Source organism: Musa acuminata, chromosome BXJ3-7, assembly GCF_036884655.1.
Source record: "Musa acuminata AAA Group cultivar baxijiao chromosome BXJ3-7, Cavendish_Baxijiao_AAA, whole genome shotgun sequence".
In the NCBI taxonomy this organism is placed as follows: Eukaryota; Viridiplantae; Streptophyta; class Magnoliopsida; order Zingiberales; family Musaceae; genus Musa; species Musa acuminata.
This window is the reverse complement of record NC_088355.1, coordinates 28,335,957-28,353,964: the sequence shown is the minus strand read 5'-3', so window position 1 is coordinate 28,353,964 and position 18,008 is coordinate 28,335,957. Positions and strand designations below refer to the sequence as shown.

Sequence of the window (18,008 nt, the reverse complement as noted above, 5' to 3'; positions counted from 1 at the left end):
ACTAGTGTATGATGAGATATAAAACCTATGATATTTTTTATAATAAATAAGATATTAAAAATAGTGAAAATGATATGTATCAAATTGCTAAACCCGAAAGCATAAAGATTTAGATAATATTATACACTTTAAAATGAAGATCAAACAATATTTATTGATGATGATGAAATTAAAGAAAGATGTAAAAATTATTTTTATAAATTATTTAATAAATATTCCACAAAGGATATAGTTTTAACTATAAATAATAATTATAGATTTAATAATCATGTATTTATTTATAAGCTTAGAACTAGCGGTATTGAAGTCTAGAAAAGTTCAAGGTTTAAGAGATTGACTTGGTTAAATAACTTATTTATCAAGATTATGAGATTCAGAAAGATGTATATTAAATAGAAAAAGAGTTTTTAGTACTAATTTACTATAACAAAGGTAACATACAAAATTATTCAAATTAGAAAAGAAGTAAAATTATAAGTCATATTATAAAAATCTTGGAAAAAAGTTATCAAAAATAGAATGAGACTTGAAATAAATATATTAAAATATCTATTTAATTTTATTCTTAGAAGATCAACCATACAAGCTATTTATTTATTAATATAATTAATAAAAAAATATTATAATTTTTATTAACTAAAAAGACCTATGATAGAGTTCTTAGTGAGTTATTATGATAGGTTGTAGAAAAAAAAAAAGTATAACCACTAACTATATTAATGTTATTAAAGATATGTATGATAATATATCTATCATTGTTAGAACCATAAGAGTACATGAGTTCCTTATTAGCATAAAATTATATTAAAAGTTTACATTATATCTCGTACCTTTTCACATTAATAATGGATGAACTTATTAGTTATTTATAAGATAAATCCGTTAGGTGTATATTATTTGTTGATGATATTATGTTAATTGATGAAAACCTAAGTAAAATTAATTATAAACTTAAGTTATAGAGACAATCTTTAAAAATAAAGATTTTAGACTGAATATATAAGATATAATTTTAGTAATAATAGAAATAGATAAAATAATATAGTTAATTTGGATAGATAAAATATTTTTTTAAGTAAAAGGTTTAAGTTCGTTTATTCAACGAGGTGAAGAGATCGATGAAGAATATTACTCATAGAGTAAAAATGAGATAGTTAAAATAACGAGGGATATTAAGATTTTTATATGATTATCATATATATTTAAAACTAAAAAATATAAAATAATTATAAAACTAATAATACTTCATGAATATGAGTGTTGAGTAGTTAAGAAATAATATATATATATATATATATATATATATATATATATATATATATATATATATAATTTATATTGCTGAGATGAAATTATTGAAGTGAATGTGTAGACCTACTAGAAATGAAATAAAATTTTTTATTTATTTATGAATAACTAAATATCAATTTAATAGAGAATGATAAAAGAGAATCGTTTAAGATTATATGGATATATGCCTAGGAGACATACGAATACAGTAATTAAAAGAGATAAAATAATTAATTTTAGTAATATAAAAAGAGATAGAGGGGACCTAATAAACTTTAATATAAATTATAAATAAAACAATTAATTATTCTAAACTTAATTAAGTATATGACTTTTTATCAATCTGAATAGTGATTAAAGATCCACCTAATCAACTCTAAATTGTTGACACTTATCACTTTATTATTGTTATTTTTTTAATAACTTGAGGGTTTACTTTCATGAGAACTTTTGCAACTTCAAGAATTAGCATTAGCATGATCCAACAAAAAGAAGTTGAGGATTACTTAAAGAACAAAAAAAGAAATCTTTCATAGAAATATGAACACCATTTCATGATAAAAATAATATAATTGGATACTAAGTTTTTTTAACTATATTATGCTGAGACAAACAAATAACTTAGATATGGATCCAAGTAAGATTAAAATGAATCAAGATGTGAGTATCACATCAGTTTCATATATCCTAAAAAAATAATTTAAGAATCATTAGATAACAGTATCAATATAATTCAGATCTTGAATAGTGTCACCACATCCCACTGCACTTGGATTTCTGACATACATTATCAGATCCACACTGGCCCTACATGAAACCCATATGTCTTCTTTTGTCTGGTTAATGAGATGCATGTGACATGGAGGAGTACTGTTAGATCATACCTTGTTTGTATTACGAACTAAAAAGAAGGCAGAGACAGATGAAATAATTGTCCTCTCTATTAAATAAATGTGTTCCACATGTTTTGAAGTATAGAAAAATAGTAGGGGGCCACTCTAAATAAAGCAGTTTGATTTGCTTTAAGGAACAGTAAGAGCTCAGTGCACCCATGCATGTATAGGTTAGATCACCTACTTTTCTCATTTGAAAGCTTGTGGGAAGAACAAAGCAAGGGACACTGGCCTTCAATTAATGCATGCCATGCCTTCTGTTTTCATGGATTTTTCTTTTGTTTTTCTAATCATGTCCACCAAAATCCATTTAACTAGACAAATACTTCTTTATGATGAAGATTGTGTGATCTGTGGGGCTGCTATGCCAGATTAGGTTTGAAAAAGAAGAGGAGGAAGAAGATCTTTCATTCAGATTTCCCACTCAATCTAGAATTGCAGCTGCATCTCCTTGTTTTCATCCACATTTCTATCAAACTAACCACTATAATTATTTACTAGAGCTCCATATCATTTCATATATTTCAAGACACCAATGTAGATTCATATAAAAATATAGAGCTCATAAAATCTCAATCCCAGCAGGTTGTAATCTTGAAGAAAAAGAAAGCTGATTTGGATGATAACTTCTGGTTTGAATGCTAGTTATTACTATAAACAACATCACACACGCACTTTCTTTGCTCTTTTCTGATCACTGTGACAGCCTTATTTTGCCTGTCTTCAACTACAGAAAGAGAGAGAGAGAGAGAGAGAGAGAGAGAGAGAGTTAAAGATCTACATCCTTCACTGTCAGTCTACGTCTTTCATGAACTCCACATCAAACAAGGGATGACAAGGAAATGACTCTCCAACTCATGGTGAGAAAGGTAGGATTATGCTAGATTATCAAGGGATAGAGTTAGATTGAGAAGCCCATACCGATCATTACTTTTGGATTGGTCACTGGTACTGGACCTCCTGGTCCAGTTAATGATAGCCGAAGATGAACCCAAGGAAAAGAACAATTTCCTTTGGCCATCTACCCTTGTATTTGGTTGTTGGCATCATTTTTGTATCTTCATTTCATTCATCTCAAGTAGAAAAGCTTTATTGGTAGCATAATTTACTGTAATTGCAGCAGATGAAGTAACTAAGTTTATGATCTGATTCTGAGATGTACTAAATAGTTTGATCTCATAACGTGGGCTACTTGATTTGTTTTCTGCTTCAATTACATCGAATTCTCTCGGTTCGGTAGCTTTCCTGATGCTCTTTGTTCCCTACTTCTGCTCGAAACCAAGTAGATACAGCCACAGCATACTGACATGGAGATGGTTGTACAATCATTGCTCCTTTTCATTGTCTAAAATCAGGAGAAAATGATATCTCAAGAAGAACATCATTCCAATGATTTTGTCCGATATGTTGCGAACAAATTAAATTGACAGCATAGAAAATGATAGCCAAAATATGACTATATATATGTGTGTGTGTGGGGGGGGGAGTTACTGCTAATGAAAGACAACAAAATGATACTTCGGTTTGTGCATGTCAAAAGGAATTCTACTTTAATTTATGCATTTATTTATTTGATGTAATGTCAAAAGATTTTGATGGACAGGTAGAGAGGGAAAAAGAGACAAATCACAGATGAATGAATAGACTGACAGTAAAAACAGGTCTTGGCCTGAGTGAAAATTTGTGATCAGGCATGCATGAATCTTCACACATTAAAACTCCTTCATTTCCTTGGCCAAAGATAAACAATAAATTAATAGAAACTTTATCTTCTCCAAAAAAAAAAAAAAAGAACATATTCTGAATACTCTAATTCTTAATTAATTGCACAGCTTTTTAGCAACCTTTGGCACCACCTGTTCACAGATCTCTGCAACAGATGGGAGAAATGAAGTCATACACAGCTGAGATCATTACTATTTTTCTAGTACATGATCACATGCAAAGAATCAAATCAGCTACCACCACAAGCATGTGGGATTTTGTGGCCTACTTACTACCTCTGAATGCTGGTGGGTGAAATCATCTTGTCTAATTTAAATTCCTTCTGATCATTTGTTGTTTATTCAAGATTTTCATTGACTTTATTACTGTAGACTCATTTTCTCTGAAAGTTTCTAAGGGATCCAGAAATATTTACATTGGCATTTTTCTATTGCTAAACATATCTACTCCATATGCAGAAATTTTTCGACAGTTTCATATTACATTTCCTGAGTTTTTGAGTTCATATACTGTACAAATTTATCTGGTTGTGATAACATCAATGTCCCGAGGAGTTTTCTCTGTCATCTGAGGCCCAAAAAGCAGAGAGAAGGTCTACATTTCATCAATGAAGCCTTACAGAGTCACTGACGAAGCTAAGATAACATTTGATAGATCTAAATGATCGATCTCTCACAGACTTTAACACCCCCATAAAGGCCAAGAGGAATGCCTGTAGTACATACAGCATGTGAACGGTGAACCCATCTAAAACAAGTAACGTTGTTGGGTATCAGATATATGTATGTAGTCTTACTCTAATGACCGAACCGAAGAGGTTATTTCTGTAATCTCACCCCTATTCACTCAGGTCGCAAAGGAATATTTACATCTCTCTTGAATGATTTATTGAAGCAATTGTGATTGAACTTTTAACAATGGAAATATGTGGGAATTAAAGCGCTCCATTCAATCTGAAAATCGAAAATACAATTATAGAGAATTTTAGATCTTCCAATACCAATTCTTTAGAGCTTATATTATAGCTAGTGAGAGAGACAACTAAACTACAGATTGGAAAAATATTCCATATGATGGAAGGTTGCAATTTCATATGGTTCTACTTTTCTTAAAAATTTGAAAGTTTATTGCAGCAGCAAAAAATTTTGCTGCTTTTCCATTACTGATTTCAATTTTTTCTACCTATAAGAAGCATTTCTTGGCCATTTTTTAAACTTTCAAAAGTGTTGTATTATTTAAATTAAACAATTTTCTACTCTCTTTGGGACTCTCAAATGCATAAATAAATATTGGCAAAAGTCTCTTTTCAGAATGGAATTTAGAGATTTTTGGAGTAGCTTTATCAAATTATTTTTATTTTCAAATACACAAAAGCATTTCATAGAGATTCAAATGCATAAAAAATTGTTCATCACATATTTTGAATTTTGGGTTTTTTTCTTTTATATTTTCCTTATTATTAAAATACCTAACAAAAATCTCATATATGGAGTAGTAGTAGGTATTGAAGAGGGAAGAGGATCCTAACTCAAATTTATTTTCTTCAAATAACTTTTCTATCTAACTAATATTTGTTTTTTGGGGAGGATGGGGGGGGGGGTATTTAGCACTAGTGCTTGTGTCATGAATGCATGAATGCTTGTACATCTTAAAAATGCATGAATAAGCAAACATAGTAACTGTAAATCCATGAATGATTTATTTGGGTTACATGCACATATTTGCAGATGCTCCATCTCTAAACTTGTGTAATTTCATTCATGCATTTATAAATTACAATTAATATTTTGTTTTATACTCTTATTCCAAATGCAGATTCATGATGATAATTTTTATTTTCTTGTACAATGCTAAAGTTCTTAATTATATAAATATTCCTGATTTATTAATTGCTGGCACATATTCCTCAGTTTTGAAACTTCAGGCAATGCATTCTATGCATGCTGGGCTGAGAAAACTTATCTGAGGCTGAGCATTCATGGCATTCACATGGCTGGAAAAGCAGTGACATGAATCAAGCATAATACAAATAGCTGGTCATTGCATTCATGGATCCAAATAACTGTACATTGGATTAGATGTTTCAGATAAATACTTAAAGCAGCAAGTTGCATACACTGTTGCTGTCTGTCAGCAAGCACTTGCTCATTTTGAGCATATCATGAAACAGATAAGACTGACAGCTCATGGCAGCATTATTTTACTGCAAATTCATTCATGCTGCCCGACCCCTTCATCATCATCTTCTCTCTCTCTCTCAGCATTGCCTGAAACCCTAATGCCCGAGCCCAGACTTTCTATATAAAGAGGCCAACTCTTACCCCTGCGTCCTCCTCCCGTGGTTGCTGCCATTGCCTTTCTTTTTTAGCTCATTAACTTCCACTGTATACATCAGATATCAGTTTTGTGTGTGGGTAAGTCCATGGTTTTCTTTCTGATCATTCCTTGTCTTGCCTTCTCTTTGTTTGCTTTACCTCTTCCTCCTATCTTATTCTTCTCTTCGACTTTCACTCTATACATATGCTGGGGTGATGTAAGTCCATGGATTTCTACTCTCAGATCATTCTTTTCCTCTCTCTCTCTCTCTCTCTCTCTCTCTCTCTGTATGTGAGTGCAAAATCTTCCAATCGGACTGCGACCCGCAGTGAGCAGTCCGACCACCTTTTGCACAGATTAAGTGTGACAAGTGCTAGCCAAGTGCCTGACCTTTAGCTCTATTTGACACGTTGAGGGTCAGCAGTCCCTTGATCTGGGATTTCTTCCAAGCTAGCACATATAGCTTCAGTTCTATCAAAACAAAGTCTCTTTTTTCTTGCCTTTCATAGCATAGATCTTTGATATATACATATACATATAAATAGATTTTGTCGATTTCATTAGTGGTATAATCTCCTTGTTTCAAGGTTAAATATATATTTTCTCGTATCTTTATAATTATTTTCGTATTTTAACCTTGCATAAGTTCAATTTTGTCCATCCACTCTCTCTCTCTCTCTCTCTCTCTCTCTCTCTCATCTCGGATTTATAAATAATAATAATAAATTAATAATTTATTATTCATAAGCTACATAATAAATTTTTTTCTTTTCTTTTCGTTCGTCTTTGAATTCAAATCCTTATCTTTATGGTAGTAAATATTCTATTAATAAAAAAAAATGATAACATCTTTTTGATAGGGTCATATCTCTTCCACCCAAGTTTCAGATCTATTACATAGTAGTAAATTACTCTAAAAATAAATAAAAAATAAAAATATATTAGCAATCTCTGTAGGAACCTCGTAAAAATCATAAAGTTAATCTTCAATATTCATAAAATATAAACAAAGATCAATAATTTAATAAAAAATATATTTATTCATCGTAAAATTTATATATTAGAAAAAAAATGATAATTTCTTACGTAATAAACAAAATCATGCATCAGCCACATGCAATACATACGTAATAACAAAGATGTACATCACCCGATGATGCACTCTCCCAACAGCAAATGGAGAGGTATATTTCATGGGATGGATTCCTCCCAACAGTGGATAGATATAATCCATATCGCACTCCCAACAACGAATAAAATGGTATTCCTCACCCGCTCAAGTGGGGACACGTTCCTCCCAATAATGGATGGAGGAACCGTATAACCATCACGTCTAACGGTTCGTTAATCTTCGAAGGGAATCTCCATACATGCCCTTTGCAGGGATACAAAAACATCCATGATCATTCATTTACACTCATGCAATCACTTATGCATACATCAAGAAATCAATATAATTAAATATTATGAGAGATCATACTTGATGTAAATCTGCTAGATTATGTTCAATGGTGGCTCCGTACTGTGACGGACCCGTAGCTCCTTTCACATGTTGCACTCCCAATGTGAACTATTAGTCTAGTCACATCTACTACATGATACTCATCGTATCAAGATCATAAACATAAGAAAATAGAAAATCAATAATCATTTTCAAATGACATCTTTAGATAAAACTCTTAAATTCATCCAATCATAAAGACATAGAAACATCAATCTCTCAATAATTTTTAATCAACCAAAACCCTAATTTGAATAGCTCAATTGACTTAAACCAAACTCAATTCGATTATGATCTAACGGAACCAACCTCAAATCCTTATAGAACCGATTTGGAATCACCATAGACTGTTCTAATTTAGATTTGATTGATCTCGATTAGATCAAATATGTTTAAACTAGTCAAGTTAGTTTGGAATCACCCTAAACCGACTTTAACTGATCAAACCTATTTGATCTAGTCAATTAATGAGCTCAAACCAATAGAGAGGGAGGAAATTGGACTATGTCGTATAGTGCTAATCCAAACTGAACCAACCCACCTGAGTCTTGGACGGGTCACATACACTGCATATACATATTCCACATACACTGCATATGCTTGTTCTAGGTACTAGGTTGAGTTGGGGTATGACGGGCTATATAAAAGGAGCGACGATATATCTAATGCCAATCGCGTAGTTGGGCAGACTTAACTTCATGAACTAGGCTAAGCCTCACTTATAAGTTGGGCTAAGTCTTGCCATTGAACTAGGCATTGCTTGACTCGCGAGTTGGTCCTAGACACATGAGTTGGGGTCATATCTAACCATATGGATTGGGTCATACCTAGCTGTATGAGTTGGCCGATGCCTGTCCACATAGTTGGGTCCTATCTTACTACATGGGTTGGGTCATATATGACCATATGGATTAGATCATACATAGCTATATGAGTTAGGTCATGTTTAGCCACATGGGTTGGGTTGTACCTTACCATATGGGCTAGCTCCTACCCGGCCACATAAGTTGGGTCATACTGAATCACATGGGCTAGGTTGTACTTGGTCACATGAGCTAAGTCGTACATGACCACATGGGCTAAGTTGATTCGATCTAATCGATCAACTTGACTCAAGTCACACTCCAATTAGACTCCTCTTATCAAATTAGATTTCAACATTTAAAATAATTAAAGAATGACTCAAATCCATTAATTAAAACTTTAAATTTATGATCTTAAATTTAAAATTAATTACATTATAAAAATTCACACATAATTCTTGAAATATAGATATTTCTAATTAAATAAATTAGAACTACTATGTTAATCCAAAAATAAAAATTTTAATAATTAAATCAATATTAAAATTTATTTTAGTTCAAGAGATCGAGATAAATCAAATAATGATTATAACATCATAAATCAATTATCATTATTTATTACTCATGAAATTTCAAAAGTAAAACATCATTATGCATCATAAAATAATAATACTCTATTTCAAAACATAAATAAAAGTTAATTGAAAAAGAAAAGATCCTATCTCTTTTCGATTATCCCTTCCTCGATATCATCTCCCCGGAAAGTCCTTTCCTCAATCCTCCCATTGCCAGGCTCGATGACGAATGAGGGAGGAGTAGTCTCCTTTATATAAGAGAAGATGAGATCTCCCAAAAAGGTAATTAATAATTTAATTCTTATTTTAATTTATTTTAATTTTTTTTTCGAGAAATATAATATTCATTTCTTATAGTTCACACACGAAAATGGAATGTAAACTATTTACTTCCTAAATTTCAAATCACTCGTTATGAAATAAATAAATTAATTAGTAAAATTTCTAACTTATTCACGTGATTAAAGAAATCAAATTTAATTATTTCATCGACTATAACATAAAGTTAAAAATAAAATAATGTATTATTTATAGTAATTAATTTTTGTTAAGGGAGAAATTATAGGTGATTACACTCTCTCTCTCTCTCTCTTATAACACCAAAGAGAGCAAGTAAAGGTAGATAATGCTGAAGTATTTCGTTCTACAAGTGCATTTTGTTTGTGAGGGAAAGTATGATCTTTTGTCTATATAATTCCTTTCAAATGAATGGTTAAGATTGTTTTTACTTGGCATTGGAGATTAGCTTTCAATTGATCACAATTCCCGGCTTCATCTATCACCAATTCTATGAAGTACATTAATCAACCAACTACCTCATTTATGTACGAGGGAACTACTCTAAATCAAAGTTATATCCATCATTCCTCAACCATAAGAACCTCCAAATTCCCTAAGTACAATTTATGGTATATGAACCACTAAGGTAATGATCCATTAGCTTGTAGAAGTGAATATTATACTATTAATTTTAAAAAAAGAGTCTTTCGGGGATTCGGAAAGGGTTAATATAAGTAATTTTATTCATACAATAAAAAAAAAGGAGGCTTTTATGTGATGAAAATCTTAATCACTAAGATCACAACGAGTAATTTTATTATTTGATGATGACTAAAGATATTTTATAAAATTAAAGGGCCACAAAAATGCTGCCAAAATAAAATCATCTTAATGGAGAGTATCACAAGTTAGGGGAGAGCTATTCGACAATCATGGCCTACTTCTCTACTCCATTTTTGCTCTCAGGCAGAGAGAGAGAGAGAGAGACGTGCTTTTAGTTTTTGCCAATGGAACCTTTAGGCAACGAACTAATCTTACATTTTCCTCCATATCTTGAGGACTCAAAATCTTTGAGCTTATAGAACAATCACCAAACAACATTAAACATCCTACTACTTTTACTGGGACAAATTTTAGTAGATGCTGAGTCTTAATCTGTAAACATAAGAGTTCATGGTTTTCTACATACACATACCTGAACTGAATCAGAATACTCTTTAACTGTGAAAGATTAAAGAGACAAAAGGAACCGCAGAATCAGATGTAGACTGAAATCTGAAGATAAATTAATGAACATCATCAAGGTTTAATTCAAACCCAAAGCAGGTGATCACAAACCCTACAGTACCCACTTCACAATCTAATTGTTCCTCAAGAGACGTAACTCTGTATAACTTGTTGAGACTGATTAGAGTTACCCAGCAAATAAAAGTACTTTGGATCAGAAGCTCAGCCTCATCAACAAATCAACTTAATCCAATTGACAGCAGGCATCATACAATTGGAGAAAGAAATCAGGCATCATACAATTGGGGAATGTAACCAATGGCTGGGGCACAGATTGGAAACTCGACCTGTAAACAATCACAAGCTTTGTAGTTTCAAGAGAGATGAATTTTTTTCCAAAAAGAGGATGGAAGTTACTTATTCAACCAAGAAAATATCCATTTCCAAAAATATATTTTGTTGTCGGCACTTCATAAAAAGATATGGAGAACTATAGCGTATAACAAGCCCAATACACAATCTCTGGAAAAATACAGTGAACTTTTTGGATAAGCACGTCATTCTCACACAACATACTAGAAGCAGGAGTTACTAAAAACAACGTTGTTTGGATGATCTCTACCATGCACACCGAAGATGTAAACGATAAGTCCCACGTGTGCTCCGTGTAAATCCAGAATGCACAGCATCTCAAATATCCTGAAGTATTGCACATGCAGTTTCCAAATGCCAAACAGAAGACTAGAGTGAGCTAGATGAGTCTCAGTTCATATTCACCAGCCATTGTGATGTATCGCACCCATGGAAGGGCCTGGTATCCGCTCTTCTCAATTATTTTGAGATACCGAACCTAAGCAACCGATGTGGTAGATCCATTAACTACTGGTTCAGATACTGCAGTACATAAGTTGTGAAGAATCAAAATACCTGTATTCCAGACACAGTGAAATATGGGATCTCAAACTTCACACGTATAGGAGCCTTCTTCTCTGGAGTTGCTTCTTCTGCGGTTATACTGGGAAAACTAAATTCTGCCCTACACATGTATTCCTAAATGTAGCAAAGGACTGTATTTATGTCGTGAAGAAAGATTGAACTAGAATTAGATTGACGTCTCCATTTATCAACAAAAAAGGAGTTGTGCCTCAAACCTTGCCACCAGGAAAAGATTTTATTTTCCAGACCAGTGCATCATTTTCAGGTGCATATGTAGCAGAACCCATGGATGTCCGAATGTTAGGATTGGTGGCATCTGAAGGTACCGGGATCTCAATTTCTACATTTGTTGCAGTGCTGTGTCAAAGAAACAAAGACAGAAACTCTTCATAAATGGACGGCTCAAGTTATAACAGGTATAACAAGTGCAATCATCTATAACAAAATGAAAGTATGCTCACACCTCCTTTCTTTAAACTGACTTCTTGCTTTCACCATGATCTCTATGCGACTTCTCGAGTGCCTCTCAATTTGAGCCTCCACCCAGATTGGAGGCTTTACCTGAAGGACCAGGATAAAAAGTGTGCAAGCTATATATGACCTCAAAGCTATATATCAAACAAAAATATGAACTTTTAGGATTTTATTTCATACAAAATCATAAATCCAGGTTAACCTGAGTGCTGAGTCTGTACGTCATTAGGTCAAAAGATCCATCCGGTGGTATGAAGGATATTGTCCTGTCATTCTCAAACCGTGCCAAACGCACACACCTTAAACAGACAGTATAAATACTCAATATTCATAAATAAATGTGATCATATACAACTAAAAAGTGAAAGGACCCTCAGCACAAGAAAAAGGACCACTTACTGATGAAACTTGATATCATCTAAATCTATAGCTTTCCCCTTAGTTGTTCGGCCTTGAGCTTCCAAAAGTACCCGGTCATTCAGCCCAAGTTTACATTCAGGCATTCCACTGCATAGATTGTGCATGATTTTCCATTGTCAAACTTCGATTCTCAATATATATGATGCTTGTTACACAATATTCTACATATGCCACATATGCTAGTGTTTTGGATGAATCAGCATGGTTCAGGTTGAGTACATAAGATTAAAGAACATCAAGAACATGTTATCAAGTGAATTTATATTTTTTCAGATGGAGTACTTCAGATGAAGGGAGAACATCAAGAGCACAAAAGCATTTGTCACATTTGAGTTTCAGGAAAAGAAATAAATGTCATTGTTCACATTAAGTGCACATGTTTTGTTCCATCAATTCTGGCAAAAAAATCTGTCCTAATCATTTCCAAAATGAAGTGTAGCTGGAGTAATACAATTTTATATACATCACATATCCAAAATTTGCATTTGATTTCTGTTACCTTAGTTTCTCAGATATGAATACAGATGTTTGTGCTCTACCCATATCCCATATCAAGAAAACTGAATTTGTAAATATCTATGTATATTACAGAGGTAGTTATTTGATTTTTGAGATATAACTAATCTTCTTTCCTGTTGTTCCTTCTTCTCATGTTTTCTTTTTGGTTTGTTTCCAGAAAATGAAATCACGAGTTTTGTTTGGTGCTTTAATTTCTTGTCCAGAGAGTATCTATTTCACTGAATAGTTATATCAATATTTATTGTTAATCTGAGTCAAATCCCTGTACCTCAGATATCTGATATGTAATCATTTGTCTAAAACATCAGAAGCATGGCAGAATGTGACATATCTTGACAATGTGCAGATACATATCATGACAACCAAGTAACTAGGATTCTTAACTCTATTCATCATTAGGGAAATTACTTTTGTAGACAGCACTTCAGGAAATACAGAGAAGTTTCCAAGAACTTTTATGTTTAACTCCTAGTTAAACTAGGCTTAAGGTTAAAAGAAAGGACTCAAAAGTGGGTGGATAACCAACTGAACCAGCATGGTATCAGTATAGTAGTTCATATGTCAACATATACCACCAAATAATAGTAAATAAAGAAAGTACAATGAATTGTATTTACCGATATCAAGCTACAATTTTTTATACCAGGACTTGATCAGATAAATACCGGTTCATACCGGCTCATACGATCAAGATTTTAAACCTCAGTTAGAAGTATACTACAGTTATCTCAGGTTGTTCATAAGCATTGTGACCTATGGTGTAAGTTGGGATCATTTTCCATTAACAAGGAGGGTAAAGGCCAATTTAAGACTCTATTCAAAAGGCTACGAGTGAACTTGGTGCCAGAAAAGAGAACTTTTTTCTTAATTTATCCATTTTGGTTAGCTCTGCACTTTCTAACATTCCAAATTGTTGACAATCCAACTGCTACATGCTTGAGGGATTCTTTATAAAGATTAACACAATTGTTAAAAGAAAAAACTTCGTATGGAAAAGGAAATGAAAAAAGAAACTTACACCTATCTAGGATCAGATAAAATGCTTACGTTGCCTAACACGAGGTTATCTAAGGTTCCTCTTCTGGCCAAGTAGGTGGACAAAATCTTGGATATTAGGAATACCATTTGAACTTCTTTATCATGATTCAATTTATCAAATGAAAATTCCCACAAGATTAATGTTCTTTGACCAATCAGCCAATTAAAATGTAACCTATGTTATTAAGTTTGCTCTTCCTTGGCAGGTCAAAATGGGGCTTGGGCCAATATTTGGAGTCATCCATGATTATTAGTATGGAGATGATTAACTTGATTAACAGGGCAAGTGACCTGATTTTTTAAATCAGGCCAAAAACCTTCCAAAATACGGAGTGATGTCAAAAATACGCACCTTAACCTGCACAGGAACCAGGATCATTAGGTTTGGACCAGTGCATCGTGGGGGTAGCTTAGGGCCAATCTACAAAGACAAATGTTCTGAGTGGCCTTAACATTAGCAACAACTCCCATTTGCAAAAGGTAACTTTTTCAATGAAGCTATATTGGGGGGAACTACCAATATTTCATTACAATCGGTAATGTGTCTTGATCAGAGCCCAGCCACATTGGCTACATATGAAGAACCACAGGCACTTATTTCAAAATCTTATAGGTCTCTTTAGAGGAATTGGGCATCTTTAGCAACATGATATCAGGTCTCAAATTAAATAAAATATGCTTGTTGATGGGAAGCCCCTGTCAGAATGTTTGTGGGGGTGTTACCAACATGACCATGAAAGTGGAGTAATACTACCAAACTCTTAAATATCATTATTTGTTCCTTGGAGAATCTAAGGTCAAGTCAATGATGGTAAATTTTGGCTTTAGATATAGTTTGATGGTCAATGTACAATATGCATATAGAAAGAAAGGTAAACTTTGTGGCTTTTTTTGGCTTGTTCGATTAGGTTGCCTAGGTCTCAATCATTTTTGTGACCCAAGAGACACCCAAGAGGGTCAGGACCATGTAGAACAACTTTTTCAAGTGTTCTCATGAGGGTTTTGTAATTTAGCTACCTAAAGGAATCCATTTTTATCAAAAAAAAAAAAACTAATCTCTATCTTAGTTATAAACATGATATCCTAAAGTTTGATGGAAAATGAGATGATGAAGTTGTATATATATCTGAAAGAAAAATTACATTCAAAGTTTCTAATGAATCTAATACAATATCGGATAAACGTTGTAAGTTATGGTAGTCCAATATACTTACAAGTAGGACTTTAGTGAACATCTTATAAAATAAATCAACTCAAAACTCCACTCTACATGATTTCCAATTTCCAACTTTAACTAGAATAAGTATGTAGTCGAGTACCAGTATTCTCAAAAAGTGCAGAGTTGCAATTGAAGTAGTTAAAGTTAAAACAAAGATACTAAAGAACCAGGGGAATGATTTAATTTTCTTGTTGTACTTGAACCACTTCCGTAAATATCATTTTACTTTCAATGCGTTGTCTCACTTTTGCAATTTATCCACTATGGGATTTTCAAAGGAAAAGATGTATAACTAACGCTGAAAATTTATCACTTCTTCAATATTACTGCATCAATTAAAAAAAGTTGCTTTTTTCCATTATCAGAAGCACTCACATTTATTATCTATTAAATATTTGTTAATGCGCATAAACTGCTTCTCATGTAAGATGTACATCACAAACTAAAGCCAAAAAGATCATTGATAAATCATATTACTGAAGATGCAAGGGAGATGATTTTGCATCATAATTCAAGCAGTACTTTAAAACAAAATAATATCTTACAAGGAGATGCATAAGATCAAAATTTCCTTTCCTGATTGGACTTTCTTTTCCATCAACACAACCAAGGAAATATGCAGGACCATATCCACCATAACACACCACAAAAGTTAAATTATCTTGGAAGTGTCTAGCTTGGCATTCCAATGGCTAGTATATGGCATTTCCCTCTTAACAAAATAACAATGTGTTCTAAAAAAATCATGCAGCCTCCCGTTATTTTTATATACTAATTTTGTGCTGTGCATGTTAAAGGAAAGACAACAATGCATAAGCAAGTTGATGGAGTAGGTCAGTATCTGAACTTGCTCTGCTGAACATATCAAGAATTATGTGGAATCTAATTCTTCATAACCTATATGTGGTTTTACATTAACATGCATATAAAGTATCTCATCCTTCAAGAGTCAAAAAGATAAAACAAGTTATAAAGTAGTGAGCTTAAAATGACATAAATGGACAGCATATTTAATAAATCACATTAAAACAGATGAAAAATCCACACAACATACTCTAATTAAAATAAAAAGAGAAATCTATGAAAGAATGGTGCACCTCAAGTATGTTCTCATTTTCAATGCCCCAACAACATCTGAACGGATAATCTGTCCATTGCTGTTGACAAGAATATTTACGCTTTCAACCACATCCAAGAATACCTACAAAAGAAAGAAAGAAAGAAAGAGAACCACATTTTCCCATTAGATAGAGATGAACAGTGGCCAGCAAGCATCCATTAAACAGGAACAAATGACCTACTTCATTTTTCTTGTACCGTATCCCTTCACTACGCCATGACACTGCATTTGTGACAGCCATTGGAGGCCTCTGTGTGACTTCCATCCTGTACGCATCTGTCTTAATAAACTCACTAAGAATCTTAGCTTCGGTGTATTGAGGGTACCCAAAGTCCATCATTTCATCGAGTAACTCATACTGTCCGCATCACAAAGGAGATACAATTTCAAGACAGCATAATATGAAATCATAGAGCAAGAAAAGAAACTCCTGGATTTGGTCAGCATTGTAATGCCTACACAATACAGCACGGGCACCACGCAGCAGAAAACAAAGTGTAGATTTTTCAAATTACCACAACAACAAAATTATCTCTTAATGATTCCTCCTCGAGCTCTTCAAAATAATGTTTAAAGACCTGAAATAAATATAATTAAAGATAATAAAATAAAGCATCCACTTAATTAATATAAGATATCTACATTTATAAAGAATACTCACATCAACAACACGATGCAGGAAGAGAAGGATGCTGGCAGAATTGCAGTTCTGCCTCGCAGCCGTCATAAGGAAGACATTGTTGTGTTGGATGAACATATAACTGATTCCATCATCGAACACCACAGGCGAGTGAGACTCGGGATCGGCCTGTCACCACAGAACCAGAAATCAAGATTCTATCTTACCTCGAAAAACAAACGGGACAAACCAAATGCAACAATTTCCCCCAGCAGGGGTGGATCTAAGGCATGCAAGAGGGAGGAAGAAAATAGGGTTTCGAGGAAGGGATTCACCTCCTTCTCGATGAGCTTGGTGAAGAAACGCTCGGCCTGGACAGCGGAGACGTCGCCGCGGTAGTCCCTCCAGATGAGGACGCGGCCCTTGATGTCGAGGAGGAACAGCGCCGAGACGGCGCCCGCCATGATTTGGGAGCGGGAACTTAGAAGTTCCCGGATCAGGAGCAGATCAGATGCGGGGGCGGGGATCCAGATCTGGCTGTACTTTCCATTCCCAAGATCCCTATCGCTCGAATTCCTTATCGCGCGAGCACGAAGGGATCGAAGAAGCGGCGATCGAGACAAAGAGAGAACGATATCGATCGATACGACGGTGAGCGAGAGGGGGGTTGGCTTTTGGGTATCGTTCGAGATATCGGGCGGATGTCCGAAACGAAGGGCTTCTCCTCCCTCCCTCCTCTTTAATAGTATTGTTTTGTGTATGCGTGCGCAAGAGAACGAGGCGGGGGCGAGTCGATCGTGTCCGGTGCGACTCAGCCAGCCACAACTCGGATGGATCGGAACCGAAAGTAGACCAGATTACACGAAGACTAATGAATTTTCGATTGACCAACTCAGCACATCAAGTTTCCCCGGTGTTTGAAAGGTGATTTGCACACGAGGAAGGGTGTGTGCCAGTTGATTAATAGTAGGGGTCATCTTATCTCATATGCCTTGATTTATCCATTCTTTTATTATAAATCTCATAATTTATGAAATTGATTCGATTGTCTTCC

General features: G+C 33.8%; 1 protein-coding gene across 1 annotated transcript; it reads right to left on the bottom strand.

The window, feature by feature from the left end:
• Positions 1-11,026: 11,026 nt before the first annotated feature.
• On the bottom strand, positions 11,027-17,675 carry LOC135643852 (AP-1 complex subunit mu-2). Its single transcript, XM_065161222.1, has 11 exons — positions 17,290-17,675; positions 16,997-17,143; positions 16,851-16,913; positions 16,517-16,693; positions 16,313-16,416; positions 12,419-12,526; positions 12,222-12,318; positions 12,009-12,106; positions 11,761-11,902; positions 11,537-11,659; positions 11,027-11,459 (listed from the first exon to the last, which is right to left on the bottom strand). The coding sequence occupies exons 1-11, from the start codon at positions 17,416-17,418 to the stop codon at positions 11,361-11,363; spliced, it is 1,287 nt and encodes a 428-aa protein (XP_065017294.1). The 5' UTR covers positions 17,419-17,675; the 3' UTR covers positions 11,027-11,360.
• Between the last annotated feature and the right edge of the window lie 333 nt (positions 17,676-18,008).

Excerpts from the sequence above, each read along its gene's own strand:
- LOC135643852 (XM_065161222.1), bottom strand. The coding sequence starts at position 17,418 with ATGGCGGGCGCCGTCTCGGCGCTGTTCCTCCTCGACATCAAGGGCCGC. Across the intron at positions 11,903-12,008 it reads AGTCAGTTTAAAGAAAGGAG|CACTGCAACAAATGTAGAAA; the intron begins GTGTGAGCATAC and ends TCTTTGACACAG. Across the intron at positions 11,460-11,536 it reads TCACTGTGTCTGGAATACAG|GTTCGGTATCTCAAAATAAT; the intron begins GTATTTTGATTC and ends TCGGTTGCTTAG.